Below are 23,903 nucleotides of genomic sequence, written 5' to 3' on the forward strand. Positions count from 1 at the left end.
TGATGTATCGATGTAGACGTAGTCGGAAAGTCATGGAGTAAAATGGAAGTGGTATCTATCGTTTTCTAAGTGTTAGTGGCCTTCTGCTGTTCCTACGGTGTATAAACGATTTAGGAAAGAATCTGAGCAGCCGTCTTAGACTGTTTGTAGAGGACGCTGTCGTTTGCTGTCTTATAAAGTTATCAGGTGATCAAAACGAATTGCAAAATTATTTAGACAAGACATCTATATGGCGCGAAAAGTGTAAATTGAATCTAAATATTGAGAAGAGAGATGTCATCCACATGAATAGTATAAGGAACTCGTTAATCTTGGGCTACACGATAAATAACGCTAATCTAAAGGCTATCAATTTAAATAAATATTTAGGGATTACATTGTTGTTGTTGTGGTCTTCAGTCCTGAGACTGGTTTGATGCAGCTCTCCATGCTACTCTATCCTGTGCAAGCTTCTTCATCTCCCAGTACCTACTGCAACCTACATCCTTCTGAATCTGTTTAGTGTATTCATGTCTTGGTCTCCCTCTGCGATTTTTACCCTCCACGCTGCCCTCCAATACTAAATTGGTGATGCCTCGATGTCTCAGAACATGTCCTACCAACCGATCCCTTCTTCTAGTCAAGTTGTGCCACAAGCTCCTCTTCTCCCCAATTCTATTCAATACCTCCTCATTAGTTATGTAATCTACCCATCTAATCTTCAGCATTCTTCTGTAGCACCACATTTCGAAAGCTTCTATTCTCTTCTTGTCTAAACTGTTTATCGTCCATGTTTCACTTCCATACATGGCTACACTCCATGCAAATACTTTCAGAAACGACTTCCTGACATTTAAATCTATACTCGATGTTAACAAATTTTTCTTCTTCAGAAACGTTTTCCTTGCCATTGCCAGTCTACATTTTATATCCTCTCTACTACGACCATCATCAGTTATTTTGCTCCCCAAATAGCAAAAATCCTTTACTACTTTAAGTGACTCATTTCCTAATGTAATTCCCTCAGCATCACCCGACTTAATTCGACTACATTCCATTATCCTCGTTTTGCTTTTGTTGATCTTATACCCTCCTTTCAAGACACTGTCCATTCCGTTCAACTGCTCTTCCAAGTCCTTTGCTGTCTCTGACAGAGTTACAATGTCATCGCAGAAACCTCAAAGTTTTTATTTCTTCTCCATGGATTTTAATACCTACTCCGAACCTTTCTTTTGTTTCCTTTATTGCTTGCTCAATATACAGATTGAATAACATCGGGGATAGGCTACAACCTTGTCTCACTCCGTTCCCAACCACTGCTTCCCTTTCATACCCCTCGACTCTTACAACGGCCATCTGGTTTCTGTACAAATTGTAAATAGCCTTTCGCTCCCTTTATTTTACCCCTGCCGCCTTCAGAATTTGAAAGACAGTATTCCAATCAACATTGTCAAAAGCTTTCTCTATGTCTACAAATGCTAGAAACGTAGGTTTGCCTTTCCTTAATCTTTCTTCTAAGATAAGTCGTAGAGTCAGTATTGCCTCACGTGTTCCAACATTTCTACGGAATCCTAACTGATCTTCCCCGAGGTCGGCTTCTATCAGTTTTTCCATTCGTCTGTAAAGAATTCGCGTTAGTATTTTGTAGCTGTGACTTATTAAACTGATAGTTCGGTAAATATTCACATCTGTCAACACCTGCTTTCTTTGGGATTGGAATTATTATGTCCTTCTTGAAGTCTGAGGGTATTTCGCCTGTCTCATACATCTTGCTCACCAGATGGGGTTACATTATGAACAACTTAAACCGGAAAGATCACGTAGATAATGTTGAGAAGGAAGCAAAGAATGCATTTTACTGGCGGAGCACATAGAAAATGCAGCAGACTTCTTACACCACGTTTGTCTCACCTCTTCTGGAATAATGGTGTGCGGTATGGAATCTGTATGAATGGGATTGACGGAGGACGTCGAAAAAGTTCAGAGAAGGGCAGGCTCGTATTGCGCTATCGCGAAATAGGTAAGACAGTGCCACGGGTATGTTGTGATGGAGCGGCACTATAAGCGTTTTCGGTTGCGGTGAGTTCTTTTGAAGTTAGTTTAGTCACTACCTTTCTCCTACTAATGCGGAAATATTTTGTTGACGCACACTTCCAAGGGTCGTTCCGAATGTAATTCCTCCTACTTTTTTGTGGTGACTTTGGATGTCTGCGCCAGATGTCATTGGTGTAGTGTTAATGTTTGAACATTCCTCTTTCATTTGCTGGTGGTTCCTTTATTCTGCGGTAATTGGCGCCAGCGTAGGAGTGTTCCAAACTGGAGACTGATATGGACGCGCGTATAAAGCAGTAATGTGTGACTGAATTCCTCAAATTGGTTCAAATGGCTCTGAGCACTATGGGACTTAACGTCTGAGGCCATCAGTCCCCTAGAACTAAAACCTAGCTAACGTAAGGACATCACACACATCCATGCCCGAGGCAGGATTCGAACCTGCGACCGTAGCGGTCACGCGGTTCCAGACTGAAGCGCCTACAACCGCTCGGCCACTCCGGCCGGCTTGAATTCCTCACCGCTGAAGGAGCTGCGCCGATTGAAATCCATGGACGCTTGCTAAAGGTGTATGGAGACGATACAATAGACGTGGGCAATGGGAGGCGATGGCTACGGCATTTTTGAGGTGGTGGAAAGGGTGAGCATTACAAGCCACCGCCCTGCACAGCTGTCATCCGTCTCAATGAAGAGCGTCTTGATCAACTCATCCGTGCTGATCGACGGATAACGATCAGAGAATTGTGTGCAAAGCTGAACGTCTGCTGTAATCCCTTGGCTATATTGTTGTAACATCTTGATCATCGCAAAGTCTGTGCGAGATGGGTCCCGCGAATGGTTACACAACAAAAAAAACCTCGAATGGAAATTTGTCGGGACCTGCTGGACAGATATGAAGCTGAAGGACAATTTTCTGAATACCATCGTCCACGGAGATTAGACGCGGTGTGACCACTACGAGCTGGACTCCAAAAGACAGTCCATGGAATGGCGACATGCGAATTCTCCTCCAAAGAAGAACTTCAAGACACAGCCGCCTGCAGGCAAAGTGATGTGCACAGTCTTCTGGGACAGCCAGGGCGTGTTGTCTTTGGATGTCCTGGAGCCTGGAGAAACTGTCAGTTCAGCACGCTACAAGACGACACTAAGTCGAAAGCCCGAATTTCCAGGGTAAGGCCAGAGAGGAAGACCAACTATCGCCTACAACATGAGAACGCCAGGCCTCACACCAGTTTTGCGACCGCGCAATTCATTACAAGATTCGGCTTGACTGTCTTACCACCGACAGTCCCGATTTAGCGCCTTCAGACTTCCATCTCTTTGGGTCTCTGAGAGACCGGCTGCGTGGCCAACATTTTCAGGACTAGGATGCTGTTGTCAAAGCATAAGGAAGTGGTTAGGCGCAGCTGGTTCCGATTTTTTCGAGCGCAGCATGCAGGTTCTGGTTCATCGTTGGCATAAGTGCATAACGAATGGTGGTGACTATGGGGAAAAATGACTGTCTGTAGCTGAAATATTGCCCTATTTAGCTATGCTGTTGTGATCTATGTATCATCTGTAGTTTCTATGAACGAAAATAGGAGGCATTACTTTCGGAACGACCCTGGTAAATACGGCGAAATGATCATCGTAATAAAAAAAGAGAAATCAGAACTCGCCGGAAAGATTTAAGTGTTCGTTTTTCGCGCGCGCCGTTCGAGAATGGAACGATAGAGAAAATATTCATAAGGTGGTTCTATGAACCCTCTGCCAGGCACTAAATTCTGAATTTCCGACTGATCATGTAGATGTAGATGGAATGTAGATGTGTGTTTCCAGTGTGACTGTGACGGTACACATTAAAATCGTCGCGCCATAGTGGTAGCACGGAATTGGAGGAGCGAAACCAGATGTGTCAGTCCATTGTTTACTTATAGTATCGTGTGGTACTATTGAGTTGTAGAGGGAAACAACGCTTCAACAGCACATGCCGAGTTTATGGAAGTGCATAGCAGTGATGCGCCGTCATATCATGCAGTGGTAGGCGGTACAGCCGCCTCGCATGTGGCCAAACAAGTCCGAATGATCAGGAGCTAGTGACGTCACAACGTTGAATTCCACGTTCCCGAACTTAAAGAACACCTTAGATTAAAAAAAAAAAAGTCTAGATTGCGACTGCAGTTTTGGCGACTGTGGTCAATTGACTGTTCTGCGCATTGTCAACTACAGTTAATGGTGCAGTCTGAAGATGGCCTACTAGCGCGAAACCGGCCATTTTAATAAAATAACCGTTGCGATTTACACTACTTTTTCACTGATTTTATACAGCTTACAAAATCGTTGTTCCCCTAACATGTTAACAAAAATTTCCTTCAACAAAGTCAAACATTCTACAGTAATGGTATCAACAAATTAAGTCTCTCATTGGGAGAAATGTTTTCTTCTCCAGGGTGACTGTTGAGAAATAAGTATGTAAACGTGAAGAAAGGATGTAGAAACTTAATAACTTTGATTGCATTCAAAGAGGTTTAAGAATTTTCAGAAAAAAAATGGGAGGCATTACTTTTTAGCACGCTCTCGTGTTATCGAACCATAGAATGGACGGTCTATTAGAAGACTACTTCTAATCTTTCCTCAGCAAGGTAAGATTAGTTTCGGTTCGGAACAAATGTAGGAACACGAAAGGCAACACTGCCCTTTACTATCTTAGAAGGTAGACCGAAGAATGACAAACTCACATAGATCTGGAGAAAACTTCTGGAATATGCTCTTTGAAATTCTGAAAGTAGCATGGAGAAAGTATGAGGAACAGAAAGTTATCGGTAACGTGTATGGAAATCATACTACTGAAATAATTAGGGTCGAAGGAGTTGAGATAGAAGTAGTAGTTGGGAAGGAAGTGAGACATGGTTGTAGTGAATTGCGGATGTCATTCAGTCTGAACACTGAGCACGCCGTTGTGAAAATTAAGAGGACATCTCTTCCAGAGACAGCAAATGAGTTGGCAAATCTCTTGAACGGAATGGACAGTCACACAGCGTAGACGATCACGGAATGGATAGTGTCTTGCAGGCCGGCCGGTGTGGCCGAGCGGTTCTAGGCGCTACAGTCTGGAGCCGCGCGACCGCTACGGTCGCAGGTTCGAATCCTGCCTCGGGCATGGATGTGTGTGATGTCCTTAGGTTATTAGGTTTAAGTCTAAGTTCTAGGGGACTGATGACCTCAGAAGTTAAGTCCCATAGTGCTCAGAGCCATTTGAACCATTTTTTGATAGTGTCTTGCAAAGAGACTGTAAGCAGATTGCTGGTAATGGATAGTAGAGAATTATGTTAGGAAACGAGAGACTAAAGGTAGCACAGGGCACGATTTTTAGTATCTGGACAGCAAAATAACTGACGTTGACCGAAATGTAATAGAGAATATATACAGTAAATACAGTAAAACAATAACCGCTGAGAAAAAAATGAGATAATAGCCTCGTGTGACAGGAGCTTCAGATTAAAATTACTCAGTTTAACATAGGTTTACATCAACGGTTTTTTATTAATTTTTTTTATCGACCAAGTGATAGATGCTTACTTCTTGGGCCGCAATTATACTTTCCTTGGGCCGCAATCGGTTCGCGAGTTGGACAACCCGTGGTTTGCAGTGTGTCTCTTATGGAAGTGAATCGCAGACGATAACCAGTTCAATCAGCAAGAGAATAGAAGCTTCGGAAATATGCTGTTAGAGGCAAATGCTGAAAATTAGGCGGGTGGAACGTGTTACTAATGAGATACTGAATCGAATTGGGAAGTACAACAGTTTATGGTACAGCTCCAGTAAAAGCAGGAAACGAAATATGGGACACATCATGTCGTCGATTTCATAATGGTTGGGAGCTATTGTGGGGTGGGGGGTGGGGGGTGGGGGGTGGGGGGGTAGAAACTGTAAAGGAACTACGAAGCTTCACTACGGAAAGCATATTCAAGTTGGATGCAGGCTGCAGTATTTATGCACGGATAGAGGCTGGCACGGGATACACTCGTGTGAACAGCCACATCAAAATCTTCGCACTGGTTGGTTAGTTGATTGGTCTGGGGGAAGGGATCAAACAGCGAGGTCATCGGACACATCGGATAAGGGAAGGACGGGGGGAGGAGATCGGCCGTGCCCTTTCAAAGGAACCATCCCGGCATTTGCCTGAAGCGATTTAGGGAAATCACCGAAAACCTAAATCAGCATGACCGGACGCGGGTTTGAACCGTCGTCCTCCCGAATGCTAGTCCAATGTGCTAACCACTGCGCCACGTCTCTCTGTAAATTTCAAACTCAAAACAACATGAACCTCAGCCTGGAATTTTCTTTTCCTACAACTGGTCTGATGTCGTCATTTCAGTTTAAGTCGCTGCGGAAAGTTATTCCTAGGCATTTTACGATCATTACAGTTTCTAGATATTTGTGGCCAAAAGTGCAATCGAACAGTAAGGGATTTCTTCGCGTTTGTATCCGCAGTTCGCCGACCGCGGTGGCCGAGCGGTTCTAGGCGCTTCAGTCCGGAACCGCGCGACTGCTACGGTCACAGGTTCGAATCCTGCCTCGGGCATGGATGTGTGTGATGTCCTTAGGTTAGTTAGGTTTAAGTAGTTCTAAGTTCTAGGGGATGATGACCTCAGATGTTAAATCCCATAGTGCTCAGAGCCATTTGAACCATTTTTGTATTCGCAGTTCAGGGTCAACTGCCGGCACACTCGCCAATCTTCGGCTCTCTGCGTATCCTCGTGCATTTCGCTGTAGTCTACATCTATGTACTGGTATGCACTATGGAACCTCTCCGAACACAATCGCCGTTAACAGCTGCACCGCAGCGACTTACCAGGTACTTCATCATGGCTGACGTTGGTGGTGGTGGCGGCGGCTGCGTTCGCTGAGGTCTGCAGTGGAATACTGCTGTTCGGCGGAATCGGCGCACTTTTATACACAGGCCCTCCCGTAAGACGTTGTTGGCGGGTATAGGTGAAGGTCGTAGGCAGGAGCGCCAGTTGGGTCACTGTGTGTGTGTTTGTGTGTGTGTTCGCGCGCGGAGGCCGGATGGCGGGAAGTCGCAAGACGTATGTTGACCACCTGTCGCGCAGGCCAGGCGCGTGAAAGGTCTCCAGAACACCACCACACCTAGCGGCCCAACTAGGCCCGCTTCTGCATCTGCACTGCTAACCACTGGAAGTGCATGGTAGGGGGTACTTCACACTGTACTGCTTAATAAGGCACCCGTGAGCAGTCAAACAATTAGTAAAATAAAAGAACCTTCAACATCGCAGCGCGTCAGCAATCGTTGGTTAATATATTAAAAAACTGAAAACCCGCCTCGATTGCGAAAAAAGCACCTAGTGTTAACCCAGGTTTCGGCGTAGATAACTACACCTTCCTCCATAACAACAATAAAACCCACAAGTGCCTAAGAAGGCATCCATGTAGATGTAGATGTGAGACATTGTAGAGTATTGCACTATTATTTTATGAGGCTCCAATAGATGGCAGTGCTATACGTAGCCTTCAAAGTGGCGTCTGTGACGGAGGTGCGTTCCAAGCAGAGAGCTGTCGTTTTCTTTTGTCGGATAACCAGAGCATCGCAGATACTCGTAGGCGCTTGCAGAGTGTCAACGGAGATGTGGCAGTGAACAAAAGCACGATGAATAGTTGGGCGAGGCGTCTGTTACCATCAGAACAAGGTCGCGCAAACCTGTCCGATCTCCCGACTCCCGGCCGGCCGTACACAGCTGTGACTCCTGCAACGTTGGAACGTGTGGACACTCTCATTCGAGGTGATCGGCGGGGTCACAATCAAACACCTCGCTGCACAACTGGACGTCTCTGTTGGTAGTGCTAACACACTCGTCCACAATTTGGGATACTCAAAAGTGTGTGCCTGCGTGGTTCCTTGCACCCTAACAGAAGACCAAGAAGAGCAGCGAAGGACCATCTGTACCGAACTGCTTGCGCCTTACAAGGCTGATCGAGACAATTTTTTGACGAATACGTTACAGATTGTAAACCATGGGTTCATCACTTTGAACTCGAACAAAACTGCAATTCACGGAGTGGCGCCTAACCACTTCTCCTCCGAAGAAAAAGTTCGAAGCTGCACCCTCAGCCGGAAAAGTGATGGCGACGGTCTCCTGGAACTCCGAAGGGGTTCTTCTGTTGAGTGTCCTCCCTCGTGGTGCAACGATCAACTCTGATGCGTACTGCACTACCCCCAGCGTCTTCGTCACCACAAAAATACGAACTAACTTCTCCTTCTTCGTGCAGGGCAACACCTCCTGCAAGTCTACGCACCTTAGATGATCTCTCAAAACTTCGCTGGACAGTTCTTCCTCATTCACCCTACGGCCCGGATCTCGCACCTTCCGGCTTCCATCTGTGTGGCCCAATAAAGGATGCACTCCGTGAGAAGCAGTACGTAGATGAAAGGGAGGTTATTGATGCAGCATGATGGTGGCTGCCACGTCCACCAGTGGAGTGGTACCACGTGGGCATACAGTTCCTCCCAGTTCAGTCGTGTAAGGCCGTCGCATTCAACGGAGATTATGTTGAATGGTTCAAATGGCTCTAAGCACTATGGGACTTAGTACTTAAACCTAACTAACCTAAAGACAACACACAAATCCATGCCCGAGGCAGGATTCGAACCAGCGACCGTAGCAGCAGCGCGGTTCCCGACTGAAGCGCCTAGAACCGCTCAGTCACAGCGGCCGTCATTATGTTGAATAATAGGTCTTTGTAGACAAAACAGTGGGGAGCAATATAGCGTATAGGAATTTTGAATAAAACCAACCTGCTTTCACAGAAATGATGTGCTGCATTACTTATTGAACCTCTCTCGTAGTTTAACAATTGAAATTTGTTTTGTTTTCCAACGAACTTTGGTCATCATTGGTTTTTCTGTGAATTAATGTAGGCTAGGCGCAAATTGTTCGTCGTACAGAGAAATTTAACACGACCATTTAGTAGGAAGTTTAATGTAGTTAACTTTTGTACTGGAATACGTTTTTGTTGGAGACCATAGTATTCACATTATTCAAGAGAAACACACGAAAGTGACTTTCAAACGCATTTTTCTTGAATAACTTGAAAACTGTGGCCTGCAGTGAAAGCGAATCCCTGTACAAAGTTTAACTACGTTAAATTTCCTACAAAATTTATTCATTTTTTTCTGCACGACTGTTTGCACGTGGCGAGCGAGAGAATATGAAGATCTAGGTGGTTTTTGACGGCTTTGTGTGTCGAAGAAATCCTATCAATAGTGGCAGCTGAGTGACTCTGTATACCCGTCAGTGATGTATGTGTGTACGAAGTTACACTGACATTCTACATCTACATATACATCTACATGGATACTCTGCAAATCACATTTAAGTTCCTGGCAGAGGGTTCATCGAACCACCTTCACAATTCTCTATTATTCCAATCTCGTATAGCGCGCGGAAAGAACGAACACCTATATCTTTCCGTTCCAGCTCTGATTTCATTTTATCGTGGTGATCATTTCTCCCTATGTAGGTCAACTAAGTATTTTAGCATTCGGAGGAGAATGCTGGTGATTGGAATTTCGTGAGAAGATTCCGTCGCAACGAAAAACGCCTTTCTTTTAATGATGTCCAGTCCAAACCCTGTTTTTCTGTGACACTCTCTCCCATATTTCGCGATAATACAAGACGTGCTGCCCTTATTTGAACTTTTTCGATCGTCAGTCCTATCTGGTAAGGAACGCACAGCGTGCAGCAGTAGTCTAAAAGAGGACGGACAGGCGTAGTGTAGGCAGTCTCCTTAGTAGGTCTGTTACATTTTCTAAGTGTCCTGCCAATAAAACGTAGCCTTTGGTTAGCCATCCCCACAACTTTTTCTATATGTTCCTTCCGATTTAAGTTGTTCCTAACTGTAATTCCTAAGTATTAGTTGAATTTATGGCTTTTAGGTTAGAATAATTTATCGTGTAACCGAAGTTTAACGAATTCCTTTTAGCACTCATGTGCGTGACCTCACACTTTTGGTTATTTAGGGTCAACTGCCACTTTTCGCACCATTCAGATATTTTTTCTAAACCGTTTTGCAGTTTGTTTTCATCTTCTGATGACTTTATTAATCGATAAAGGACAGCGTCATCTGCAAACAACCTAAGACGGCTGCTCGGATTGTCTCCTAAATCGTTTATATAGACAAGGAACAGCAAAGGGCCTATAACACTACCTTGGGGAACGCCAGGAATCACTTCTGTTTTACTACATGACTTTCCGTCAATTACAACGAACTGTGACCTCTCAGACAGGAAATCACAGATCCAGTCACATAACTGAGATGATATTCCAAAAGCACGCAATTTCACTACCAGCCGCTTGTGTGGTACAGTGTCAAAAGCCTTCTGGAAATCCAGAAATACGGAATCGATCTGAAATCCCTTGTCAATAGCACTCAACGCTTCATGTGAATAAAGAGCTAGTTGTGTTTCACAGGAACGATGTTTCCTAAACCCATGTTGACTGTGTGCCAATAGATCGTTTCCTTCGAGGTAATTCATAATGTTTGAACACAATACATGCTCGAAAATCCTGCTGCATATCGACGTTAACGATATGGGCCTGTAGCCGGCCGCGGTGGTCTAGCGGTTCTGGCGCTGCAGTCCGGAACCGCGGGACTGCTACGGTCGCAGGTTCGAATCCTGCCTCGGGCATGGGTGTGTGTGATGTCCTTAGGTTAGTTAGGTTTAAGTAGTTCTAAGTTCTAGGGGACTTATGACCTAAGATGTTGAGTCCCATAGTGCTCAGAGCCATTTGAACCATTTTTTTTTTGATATGGGCCTGTAATTTAGTGGATTACTCCTACTACCTTTCTTTAATATTGATGGGACCTGTGCAACTTTTCAGTCTTTGGGTAGGTATCGTTCGTCGAGGGAACGGTTGTATATCTTTGTTAAGGATGGAGATAATTCATCAGCATACTCCGAAAGGAACCTAATTGGTATACAGTCTGGACCAGAAGACTTGCTTTTATTAAGTGATTTAAGATGCTTCACTACTGCGAGGATATTTACATCGACGTTACTCATGTTGGCAACATTCGACCATCTCCTCTTGGTGCTTTACTGTTTTTATCAGGCATAATATACCAAATATATTAATACTTATATTTGGTGTTACCTGTTAAAAATTAGTCCTAGAGGGGGCTTTTTTGTTATCATGTTGGATTTCTGTGTGAAAAAACAACAAGAATAAGACACTTTCATTAAAAATAGTTTTCCCATCGCTGGCGGCTTTTAGTTACTGGTTGTCAAGAATCTCAGACTGGAATTTTCAGAGACATATTGTCCTCCTAGACATACTTCAGTTCTTTCCACAGTAACCCGTACCGGAAAGTATTTTAACAGCCCTTGGACAGTTTGAAAGGCAAATATGTAAGCGAATTGTAGCCACTCCAGCACTTCCTTTCTTTTCTTTCGAGGCACGAAGTCAGATTTAATGTTGAGATAGGGGAGGTCGCGGGGAGTCGTAAAAACAGGGTCCCCTTTGCCTCTTCTTCTCTGTGCAGAGATTCACCGCCGGACGGCAACTACAAGGTCCGTACTAAACTGCAGTACTTTGTATGGCATTCCTTTGGTTTGCCACAACGCAACGTTACACTGTATGAATCATCCTCCGTGGAATATCTGGGATTTAGAAGGCGGCCAAGAATGTTTATTTTATGTGAGTGCAATATAATGACGTTGTTAATGTTTGCTATAATTCTTCCTCGGTCGCCAGTTCAGATTTGTTTATATTGCAGATGAGAAGAACTCTTAGTAGTCGTGGGAAAATGAATATTTATTATTCTCTCGTACGAAATGTTTCATCCAGTTGTTTTGGACATATACGGTGGTCTCATTCTCTTTTGTATTTTATGTATGTTTTTTGGCTCCTGCGCTTAACTCAAATATCTTTGGTAAACGTATTCGTTTAACTGCATGACACAACATTGATATTCACTGCGCTTGACCTTTCTCTAAGGTTAACTCTAACTGCTCAGTTCCCAGGCTAAGCCATGTCTCCGCAATATCCTTTCTTTCAGGAGTGCTAGTTCTGCATGGTACGCAGGAGAGAATCTGTTAAGTTCGGAAGGTAGGAGATGAGGCAGAAGTAAAGCCGTGAGGACGGGGCGTCAGTCGTGCTTGGGTAGCTCACAGTTCGGCGCTAGCGGCCGTGCGAAGCGGAGGTCCGATACTTCCGCCTGTGCGGCGTGTGCGAGTGTTTGTTTACTTGTGGACTTAGTCTGCGCGCGGGCTAGTAACAACGATCATGGCGAACAAGTACAGGAAAACTACATTACGATTCAATTTCTGCAAAGACTACGAACGACCAAAGGCCTTAGCAGTGGAACGATTCATTCGAGAGGACGTCAAGATACCGCCAAACGATATTGTCGGAATTCACCTGTCCATCGTTAGTCCCACGGTGTATGTTAAGATGGTAAATGACGCGGCGTGTGAGAGAATTCTACAGGCGACAAAAGCTGGTCTCCGATTTTGCCATAGTGACGGGAATGTCGGCACGGTACATGGTCACACAGCAGAACGCTGGACACAATTCGCCACGTACCCCGTTCTTAACGGAGTGCGACAGATCACTATTGATCTTCAGAAGCATGTACCGTCCTATCTGACAATTGGTGGTTGTCGGGCGGTGGTGATTTACGATGGTCAACCACGTACATGTTCTGGCTGTGGCCAGGAGGGACACCTCAGGTCGAACTGTATGCAACGGCGGATTACGCAACTGCCTTCAGATGTCCGGGAGCCGTCGCCGGCGATGACAGTACTACCGATCACCTATGCCAAAGCTCTCACTGCGTCCGCTGATGACCGAAAGGACACAGCCCCGGTGGAAGATCAAGATGGCACTCTCCGAAACCTTGTAGCAGACGTCGGGATGACAGAGGCTGCTGCTCCATCGAGCATACAATCTACGGCGACAACATCAGATGAGACCGAACTCCCACCAAGCACACCGATAGTACACGAAGAAGTTCCAGCCACTACGGAAGCTGTTCCGTCTGTAACGCACTCTGTGACGACAACATTAGTTTCGACCGAACTCCCGCCAAGTATAACGATGGGACTCGAAACACTTCCAGTTCCTACGGATGCTTTTCTGTCGGGCAGCCGTGATTCCCTACAATCTGAGGACACGGAAGGAAGATCACGCAAATAACGTTCCCCGAAAAGGAGGAAACGGCGTCGTCGCACGACATCTCCTAGGGATGACTCCCCTTGCCCCGACGACGATGTGCCTGTGGACCAAGACGACACAACAGCCTCTACGAAACAGGATGAGGCAATGGAAACTGTTCGATCAGACCCGCAGCGGTCAGTCATATTGACGGTACCGGGACGTGGTGATGCTGAAGAGGACTCACAACCAGTTGGCTCTCCAGACGCAGATGCTGTGGCTATGGACACGAATATATCACTGCCTACAAAGATGTGGTATGACGATATTGAGGAGGCGCCGGACGTCATACAGAGGCAGCCGGCACTCACGAAGACGGACTAATAATTGCTGAAGGTGAAGGGAGAGGGGTGAGAGAACGTCTTCTAACTCAGCCCCCAGCGCCGATGCAGGGAGATGTTGTTGCGCCTCGACAGAGTGGGATTCAACGCCATGCGAACCGTATTGCGACATTAAATATAAATGACGTGCGTTCACCGGCCAAAATACACCTACTGAAGGAAACGATTTGGGCATCTGATGTGGATATTGCTTTGCTGCAGGAAGTCCACATAGCTGCACTCCCATACATTGCAGGCTACCAATCCTATTCGTCACATGGAGATCACAATGGGAGTGGGGTGGCAGTTTACGTGCGAGATGGCTTCCCAGTGGAAAACGTGTGTTACCTTCCGTCGGCCAGGGGAATGGCTTTCACGACGTTTGGGACACGCATCATCAATCTTTATGCACCGTCGGGAAACAATCGGCGGCGGGAAAGGGCGCGATTTTATGCAGAAGACATTGCCCCACTTTTCCATGGACGTTATGACTGTGTAATAATTGGTGGAGATTTCAACTGTGTTCTCAGCCAGAAAGACCAATGGCCGCAAGCAAACATCAGCCAAGAGTTGCGAATCGTTGTCAACGAACTTGTACTTAGTGACACGTGGGAATTACGACATGGAGATGCACCGGGATACACTTATGTGACAAGTCATTCGGCGAGCAGGTTAGATCGCATTTATATCTCACGGGCTCATGCAACTGATGTCCAGGACGCGGAACGCTGGCCATTGGCATTTTCCCATCACAGCGCTTACATCTGTACGGTGCTTCTTCCCCTTAGAGAGGTGTGGAACAGTAAGGCCCCGTGGAAATTAAACATTCAACATCTACATGATCCTGAATGCCGTCAACGGATCCTTGAGACATGGACGATGTGCGAGCGAAGGGTTGGAAGGTATGCGACGAAGCTTGATTGGTGGCTGACTTATACTAAACCGGCGCTTCGCCGCACGTTGATCTCATATAGCAGGGAGATGGCAGAATGGCGCCGCCGTACGACCGACTTTTATTTTGCAGCGCTGCGCGACGTGGACGATGGTCCGCCGGGACAGGACGTTTGGATCGAACGCAAAAGGATAAAAGCTAAACTAGTGGCTTTAGCTCGGCAACATCTTCAGGGAACCATGGTGCGCGCCAGATGTCACGATACGATAATGCACGAGATTCCTTCCATGCACCACGTCGTGAATGAACGAAAGCACCGACGACGCGTTTTGGTACGGGAATTAATTACCCGCGAAGACCGAAGAGTGACGCGTCAAGCGGACATTGTCCCAGCATTCGTCGACCATTACCAACACATCTATCGGGAAGAAGCAGCCCCTGTCGATGACCTCGAGCGTATAGCCACGTACGTCTCCCGTACACTGACGGTGGAAGCCGCGGGAACCTTACTGGAAGCCATTAGCTGTGAGGAAGTACATGATGCGATCGCACAAGGTGCGTTGAATAGGTCCCCAGGCATCGATGGACTTCCTGCTGAATTTTATCGAGAATTTCGCAACGAAATGGCACCGCGATGGACGGAAATGTACAACGAGATGTTAAATTCCGATGCGCCTATTCCACCGGCTTTTATGGAAGGCCTCTTGGTGCCAGTACATAAACCGAAGCCAGGAATTACGGTCACACATTATCGCCCCATCACCCTGCTTAATGCCGACTATAAGATCTTTGCACGGTTGCTAGTGTCCCGATGTCGTAGCGTTCTCTCTCCAGAACAGACGACACCGGGTGGATCGGTGAATGTGCAAACAGCTACTGGCGAATGCCGTGATGTGATAGCGCTGGCGGAGGAGTGCCGGCTTAAAGCGGCGATGGTGGCGGTTGATTTTGACAGTGCTTTTGATAAGGTGCGCCACAACTATCTGTACGCTGTACTGGAACAAATGGGATTTCCAGACCGTTTTACAGGTCTCATTAGAAGGATTTATGGGGGCGCACAACCCTTGGTACAGGTTAATGGGCGTATAGCAGGGCCCATTCAAATTCGACGATCCATTCGCCAGGGCTACCCTCTTTCGATGCTGCTGTTCGCGATAGCGTTGGAACCATTGATTGGGAGGCTAACAAATTCTCTTTCTGGGATGGAACTGCGGGGCTACACCTTCAAATGTCGTGCCTATGCGGACGACCTCCTGCTGCTCGTTCGTTCTGAGGAAGAGGTGAAGACGGTCCTTGAACTGTTGTTGGACCACAGTGTGACGGCGGGTAGTGCAGTGAACATGAACAAATCGGCAGCAATGCCGGTTGGAAGGGGCCTTACGCCGGAAGAAATCAGTCCGTTTCCTTATGTGCAACGATTCCGCTATCTCGGCATAGACTTTACCTCCTCTGTAAAACATACTGCGGCAGTTAACTACCGACGTATTTTACAGACAACACGTACCATGGTCCGACAACATCTCCTACGGCGCCTTGATCCTTTGCAGCGAGTCGAATATCTGAACACTTATTTGGTTTCTCGAATGGTGCATATTTCGCAGATCCTGCCCCTACCACTCACGCTCGGACGTCGACTTCAATCAGCACTAGGCTATTTTGTGATGATTGGGTCGCCCCTCAAGGTGCGATACGCAACGCTCACGCTCCCTACGGACAAGGGGGGACTCGGACTTACGAATGTTCACTGCCGAGCGACGGCGCTCCTTCTAGCCACGATGTACAAGCAATGGCGTAGCGGGCGTGATTCCCTTACATCCCGCCTACTGGATCTTCTAGTTCCAGCGTCCCTCACACCTCCGGCGGCGGTGGGCAACATTACGCCACATTTTGCGCATGTATCAACATTTATCGTGGAACTTAGTTATATCAGAGACGAGCTTCCGCGCACGAGACCGCCATGCGCGAAGGATTTTTATGTTTGGCTGCTACGACGGATAAGTCGTAATGTCATTGAACTCAAACACCCCAACTTGCATTGGCCGAAGATTTGGAGACATGTGCACCAAAAATTCCTTCCTACCTTCGTTCGGGCACTGTGGTTCTCTGTCACGTGTGGCAAGTTCAACACCAACCAACGACTCCATGCAATTGGACTAGTGGACACTCCACTATGCCCGAAATGTCACCAAGTGGATGACGACCATCACCGTTTAACTTGTATCGCGGTGGAGGACGTATGGCTCCTAGGAAGACAGATGGTGGCTTGCTACCTCCGTGTGACCCCGCAACATATTACAGCTGCTTCCTTCTTACATCCGGAGAGTGACTACTTTCCGGCGACTAAATCACAGTCGATCATCTGGGTCAAAGGTTGGACGATCGCGTACCTCTATGGGGATGCTGCCAAGACGCGACTCGACTTTTGGTATTTCTTGCAGCAAGCCCACAATGAGGTTCATAGATGGTCACACTATCGGAAAACCTTTGCCAACTGTCTTCAGGCAGTCTTCCTCGACCCCCCACGTAGTTGGGATGTGCCGGGTGCAGTCGGTGTGCACATTTGACAGCTGATAGTGAACCTCACGCTTCTCTCACCGCTCCATATGTAATGCACATACTATACCATGAAATGATCTACATGTTCCTTTTAACAGAGTGGTCCTTATGGAAAATAAATAAATAAAAAACAACATCCCTGTATCCCTGTTCCTTCACATTTGTGATTTGTTTTACAATGTTTTTTTTTTTTTTTTTTTTTTTTTTTTTTTTTTTTTTTTTTTTTGCAGAGGATGCATTTCCTTTAGTGTTTGTGAACTGCCTAATTTTGTATTAAAAAAAAAATTGGTAGAACACTTGCCCGCGAAAGGCAAAGGTCCCGGGTTCGAGTCTCGGTCCGGCATACAGTTTTAATCTACCAGGAAGTTTCATATTGTAAGTAGGCTGTTCAGGTTTTCATGTTGGTAACGTCACGTAGCGGTCTGTATGAAAATCACGGACCGTGCTGTGTGCAGTCTGTGGCTGGTTTGCATTGTTGGAATTTGCTATTGTAGTGTTGGGCAGTTGGCTGTTAACAGCGAGTAGCGTTGCGCAGTTGGAGGTGAGCCGCCAGCAGTGGTGGATGTGGGGAGAGAGATGACGGAGTTTTGAGAGCGGATGATCTGGACTTGTGTCCATTAGAGAGAGTACATTTGTAAGACTGGATATCATGAACTGATATATATATTATGACTTTTGAACACTATTAAGGTAAATACATTGTTTGTTCTCTATCAAAATCTTTCATTTGCTAACTGTGCCTATCAGTAGTTAGTGCCTTCAGTAGTTAGAATCTTTTATTTACCTGTCAGTAATGGCGCTCGCTGTATTGCAGTACTTCAAGTAACGAAGATTTTGTGAGGTAAGTGATTCATGAAAGGTATAGGTTATTGTTAGTCAGGGCCATTCTTTTGTTAGGATTTTTGAAAGTCAGATTGCTTTGCGTTAAAAATATTGTGTGTCAGTTTAGCGTTGATCAGAATACGTAAAGAGCGAAATGTCTGAGTACGTTCAGTTCTGCTCAGCTGTTGAAAATCAACTAATGTAAAAGGTTTATCAGCACAGTAATTCAATAATTTTTCCAAGGGGACGTTTCAGTATCAACGCACACTCCGCTGCAGAGTGAAAATCTCATTCTGGAAACATCCCCCAGGCTGTGGCTAAGCTATGTCTCCATAATATCCTTTCTTTCAGGAGTGCTAGTTCTGCATGGTTCGCAGGAGGGCTTCTGTTGACTTTGGAAGGTAGGAGATGAGGTACTGGCAGAAGTAAAGCTGTGAGGACGGGGCGTGAGTCGTGCTTGGGTAGCTCAGATGATAGAGCACTTGCCCGCTAAAGGCAAAGTTCCCGCGATCGAATCTCGGTCCGGCACACAGTTTTAATCTGCCAGGAAGTTTCATAACTGCTCAGTTCTCAACCAAAGTCAATTTCCATATTTTTTTTATGCATTGTCGAGTTGCCAACATGTCCGTTACAGCACAAATCCAGAAACACGAGTTCGCCACGTACAACCCATCTGTCCTTAGTCACCTAAATACTGGTGGTTATACTGCCCATGCTGCTTGTGTTTGCGAAAGAGCTCATCGAAAGTGTGTGTTAAGACACTCTCTTAAACACTGTAAATGCAGACTGCCAACGGCCTTGCTGCAGTGGTAACTCTGGTTCCCGTCAGATCACCGAAGTTAAGCGCTGTTGGGCTGGGCTAGCACTTGAATGGGTGACCATCCTGTCTGCCCAGCGCTGTTGGCAAGGGAGGTGCACTCAGCCCTCGTGAGGCCAGATGAGGAGCTGCCTGACTGAGAAGTAGCAGTACCGCTCACGAAAACTGACAATGGTCGGGAGAGTGGTGCACTGATCACATGCTCCTCCATATCTGCAGCCGGTGACGCCTAAGCGCTAAGGATGATATGGTGGCTGGTCGGTACCGTTAGACCTTCAAGGCATGTATGAAGAGTGTTTTTCTTTTATAAATACAGACTGATGGACAATTTCTGATACAGATAAAGTTATTATACGAGGTGCATTCAAGTTCTAAGGCCTACGATTTTTTTTCTCCGGACTGGAAAGAGATAGAAACATGCGCATTGTTTTAAAATGAGGCTGCGTTCATTGTCAATACGTCCCAGAGATGGCAGCACCGTACGGCAGATGGAATTTTACCGCCAGCGGCGAGAATGAGAACCGTTTTAAATACTTAAAATGGCGACGTTTTCCTTACTTGAACAGCGTGCAATCATTCGTTTTCTGAATTTGCGTGGTGTGAAACCAATTGAAATTCATCGACAGTTGATGGAGACATGTGGTGGTGGAGTTACGGTTGTGTCGAAAGTGCATTCGTGGATGCGACAGTTTAATGAAGGCAGAACATCGTGTGACAACAAACCGAAACAACCTCGGGCTCGCACAAGCCGGTCTGACGACATGATCGAGAAAGTGGAGAGAATTGTTTTGGGGGATCGCCGAATGACTGTTGAACAGATCGCCTCCAGAGTTGGCATTTCTGTGGGTTCTGTACACACAATCATGCATGCCGACCTGAAAATGCGAAAAGTGTCATCCAGGTGGGTGCCACGAATGCTGACGGATGACCACATGGCTGCCCGTGTGGCATGTTTCCGAGCAATGTTGACGCGCAACGACAGCATGAATGGGACTTTCTTTTCGTCGGTTGTGAAAATGGATGAGACGTGGATGCCATTTTTCAATCCAGAAACAAAGCGCCAGTCAGCTCAATGGAAGCACACAGATTCACCACCAAAAAAATTTCGGGTAACCGCCAGTGCTGAAAAAATGATGGTGTGCATGTTCTGGGACAGCGAGGACGTAATCCTTACCCATTGCATTCCAAAGGGCACTACAGTAACAGGTGCATCCTACGAAAATGTTTTGAAGAACAAATTCCTTCCTGCACTGCAACAAAAACGTCCGGGAAGGGCTGCGCGTGTGCTGTTTCACCAAGACAACGCACCCGCACATCGAGCTAACGTTACGCAACAGTTTCTTCGTGATAACAACTTTGAAGCGATTCCTCATGCTCCCTACTCACCTGACCTGGCTCCTAGTGACTTTTGGCTTTTTCCAACAATGAAAGACACTCTCCGTGGCCGCACATTCACGAGCCATGCTGCTATTGCCTCAGCGATTTTCCAGTGCTCAAAACAGACTCCTAAAGAAGCCTTCGCCGCTGCCATGGAATCATGGCGTCAGCGTTGTGAAAAATGTGTACGTCTGCAGGGCGATTACGTCGAGAAGTAACGCCAGTTTCATCGATTTCGGGTAAGTAGTTAATTAGAAAAAAAATCGGAGGCCTTAGAACTTGAATGCACCTCGTAATGAAGAGGGTCTCTCCAGGAGGGCAAATATCTTGCAGCCTCTCAACACGTCTGTTTCTAGTGGGCATCATGGAAATGAAAAAACTACATGATACCCAAAATCCAAAATTTGTAGAATGTAATCTTCTGAAGAGCGATAACGCTCATGCCGGCGAAGCCAAAGTAGCCGGCTGCTGTGGCCGAGCGGTTCTAGGTGCTTCAGACAGGAACCGCGCTGCTGCTACGGTCGCAGGTTCGAATCCCGCCTCGGGTATGGATGTGTGTGATGTCGTTAGGTTAGTTAGGTTTAAGTAGTTCTAAGTCTAGGGGACTGATGACCTCACATGTTGTCCCATTGTGCTTAGAGCCATTTGAGTCATTTGAAGCCAAAGTAAGCGTTACAACTTGGGCATGTTATAAATTAGTGCAACTAAATTTCGATCACAGTTTCTAAGAGCTGATGAAATTACGAATCCAATGACCGCATTTTCGGGTCGGTTGCATGCACGATGGGAGACTCAAAAACAGGAATTTGAATTTAATAGGCAGAAAGCCTTACCTTAAAACATTTCTAAAAAAATGGTTCAAATGGCTCTGAGCAGTATGGGACTTAACATCGGAGTTCATCAGTCCCCTAGAACTTAGGTACTTAAACCTAACTAACCTAAGGACATGCACACCCATGCCCGAGGCAGGATTGGAACCTGCGACCGTAGCAGTAGCGCGGTTCCGGACTGGAGCGCCTAGAACCGCTCGGCCACAGCGGCTGGCGATGGGAGTTCAATTTCGGAAGAAAAAATGCGATTTTTGTTGTGTGACATATTCCCCTGTAGATTCAAGAAGTTCCGATAGGTTGCTGCGCTCTTCGTAGCCTTCAAAAAGACGCCTGTAACGGATATGCTTTCCAAGCAGACAGCTCTCAGCGATTGTCTTTTGACGGAAAACCAGAGCATCGCAGATATTCAAAGACAGCTGAATGTCTCTGTTGCTGGTGCCGACGCAGTCAGGCGACAGCTGGGGTGCCCAAGTTGTGTGCCCGTTGGGTTGCTCACTGCCTTATAGAAGACCGTAAAGGGTAACGAAGGACCATCTGCCCCGAATTACTTACCCATTACGAGGCTGTTATCGGATATCGTCACAGGCGATGAAACAAGGCTTCCTCACTTTAAACTCTGAGGGGTTCTTCTGTTTGATATCCTCCATCATGGTGCAACGATCAACTCTGAAGTGCTGTGCAACCCGCAGCTTCTTCGTTGCCATAAAAATGCAAACGAACTTCTCCTTCTTCCTGAGAACGGAAGACCTCAGACATGTCTGCACACCTTAGAGGATCTCAAAAAACTTCATTTTACTGTTCTTCCTCTTCCACCCTACAGCCCAAATCTCGCACCTTAGGATTTGTTTTGGCCCAATGAGGGACCACGAGAAGTAGCACCTGGATGATGCAGCAGGACTTTGGCTCCGATGTCGACCAGTGGGGTGGCACCATACAGGCATACGGGCCTTCTCAGTAAGGTGGCGTAAGGTCGTAGAACTGAACGGAGTTTATGTTGAAAGTAGGGTTTTGTAGCCAAAAGAGTAGGGAATAATATCGTGTACTGGAATACTCAAAAAAGCCAACCTGCTTTCAGAGGAATATGGCTTGCATTACTTGTTGAACGCCTCTCGTATTTTAACAGTTTCACTTGTAATCTCTTTTCCTTTGTAACGAACTTCGGCCTTCATTGGTTTTCCTTTGAATAATTGCAGTTTTTCGGAGAGCCTCTTGATCTTTCTGCTAGTCATTACTATTTCCCATCTTTCTTTTTTGTCTTACTGTGAAAGCTCTCTGCGTACTGCATCGCTACAAAAGTACTTAAATTACCTAATAGTTCACATGCAAGCCCTTAATTAGATTTATGCTCCTACATTTTCATCCTTCTCATTGCCGTCTGTCTGAAAGTACATGCGAATGTATTTTTCGTGTTTCCATTGGTAGCTAGTAGTGTGGAACTTGCTGTCTGCTGTGGTCAGTCTGGCCGACTTTGGCTGTTCAAAGTAAAGAGGCTTGTGCCCTCTACGTCGTCTGTATCGACAGTGGGTACGTTGGTAGCTGAAGCAACCCCTTTGGTATGTTCTGGCTACCTGCGGAGATTGGTTGTTCTCGGGGGTGCTTAAGCACTTGACGCTCGACAGTCGGTAGCTTAAGACGCAGCTTAGAGTGTAGTTCATCTTTTATCATAGCGATAGGTTACACAGGGTGAGTCATTATTGACACCAAGAACAACTCCGAAAGTATGATAGTAGCTGAAAAGTTTGTGGGACAAAAGTTCAAAAGTTGCATGCGACAATGGGGGCCATAATATGACGTTGGTTTTTTTGTTGCTAGGCGGGGTCACCTCAGAGATCGTCAGCTTTGTTAGAATGAACAGTGTGCGTTATTTGAGCATGCAGCACAATAACTTCGTTCAACAGCTTCTTACCACTGCTTTGCCTTTCAGCAGCCAGGGGTTCATGCAATATGGAGCAAAGCCACATACTGCAAACACTGTGATGGATATCTTTCATCAGCGATTCGACATGCGGGTCATTTGACTCAGATTTCCGGGTCGTTTCAGTGACGGAGAATTTTGCGTCGTTCCCCCATCCCCTCTTACCCCCCGCCCCCACCCCCACCCACCAAAAGTACAGACCTCAACCCATGCGACTTCTTTCTTTCAGGATACCTAAAACAAACAATTTTCCCGAAACGTCCACATGATTTAATGGCGTTCACACATCAAATTCTTCAACCTTCCAGTGAAACCATGGAAGATACGTGCCGTAGTGCTATCGCTAGCGTAAGTAGTCATGCGAAGAAACTCAGGAATAAACGATTCTCCATAGAGTGTTTCCCATGGTAGTATTATTCCTTTGAGTTTGTTTTGACAGTATGAAAGGGTACAGTACCGCCCGACATTGAAAATAGGTACAACATTCTTCGTTATTCTTGTCAGTACAACATATTTTTTCTAATAATAACTCAATTTCAATTAATACAGTGAAGCTGGATACCAGTGTGGGAAAGAATGACAATTTATTTATTTAATTGATCACATGTGCACTCCCACAAAATAAATCCCTACATCCAGTTTGGTGAGATCCGTGAAATGAATGAATGTATGGTCGTCTGCTAACCGCAGATAGTGAATGTGAATATATGATCATCTTTGAGACGACCCTTTGGTCACCTTTGGTAGAACCAAAGAGATGAAATTTACCGGAGCTTTGAGCGCCTGAAATGTGGCTGACCAATACAGTAGCAAGGTGCTCCCCCACTTCGGCAGAGGTGCGAGAGGACCTGAAGAACGGCCATGTTTCAGCACTCTGCCACTGGATCTAGTATTGGTAAGATCTGTCTTAGGGGTGCTCCATAAAGACAAAAGAGTGGAGACATGGTATGCATGTGAAATACTTAAGAGTAGTTTGGAATAATATTTTCTCTATTTCAGGAACTTTTGTGGGGAGAATTAAATGTCAGGCAGGTAATATTAAGGGGATCGTAGTAATCTTCGGAAGTGACCAACGGTCACAATGAAACCACGTGTAGCAATAAGTTGAAATACTTCCGAGTGCTTAAGTT

At 46.0% G+C, this 23,903-nt stretch overlaps 1 protein-coding gene and 1 pseudogene across 3 annotated transcripts in view; one reads left to right on the plus strand and one right to left on the minus strand.

The window, feature by feature from the left end:
• The window catches only part of LOC126210607 (cuticle protein 6.4-like), a 168,183-nt gene that overhangs the window by 51,444 nt on the left and 92,836 nt on the right, over window positions 1–23,903 (minus strand). The window contains exon 1 of one of the 3 annotated variants that reach the window (XM_049939899.1): window positions 6,866–6,931. The exons of 1 other annotated variant lie outside the window; for it this stretch is intronic. In XM_049939899.1, coding sequence (XP_049795856.1) covers window positions 6,866–6,880 — 15 coding nt within the window. In that variant the 5' untranslated portion in view covers window positions 6,881–6,931. Of the gene's footprint in view, window positions 1–6,865; window positions 6,969–23,903 lie in introns of those variants that run through there. One more of the 3 variants, XM_049939900.1, reaches the window with a different exon arrangement.
• On the plus strand, window positions 18,623–18,740 carry LOC126210959 (5S ribosomal RNA; annotated as a pseudogene).

Source organism: Schistocerca nitens, chromosome 10 (assembly GCF_023898315.1).
Source record: "Schistocerca nitens isolate TAMUIC-IGC-003100 chromosome 10, iqSchNite1.1, whole genome shotgun sequence".
NCBI lineage: Eukaryota > Metazoa > Arthropoda > Insecta > Orthoptera > Acrididae > Schistocerca > Schistocerca nitens.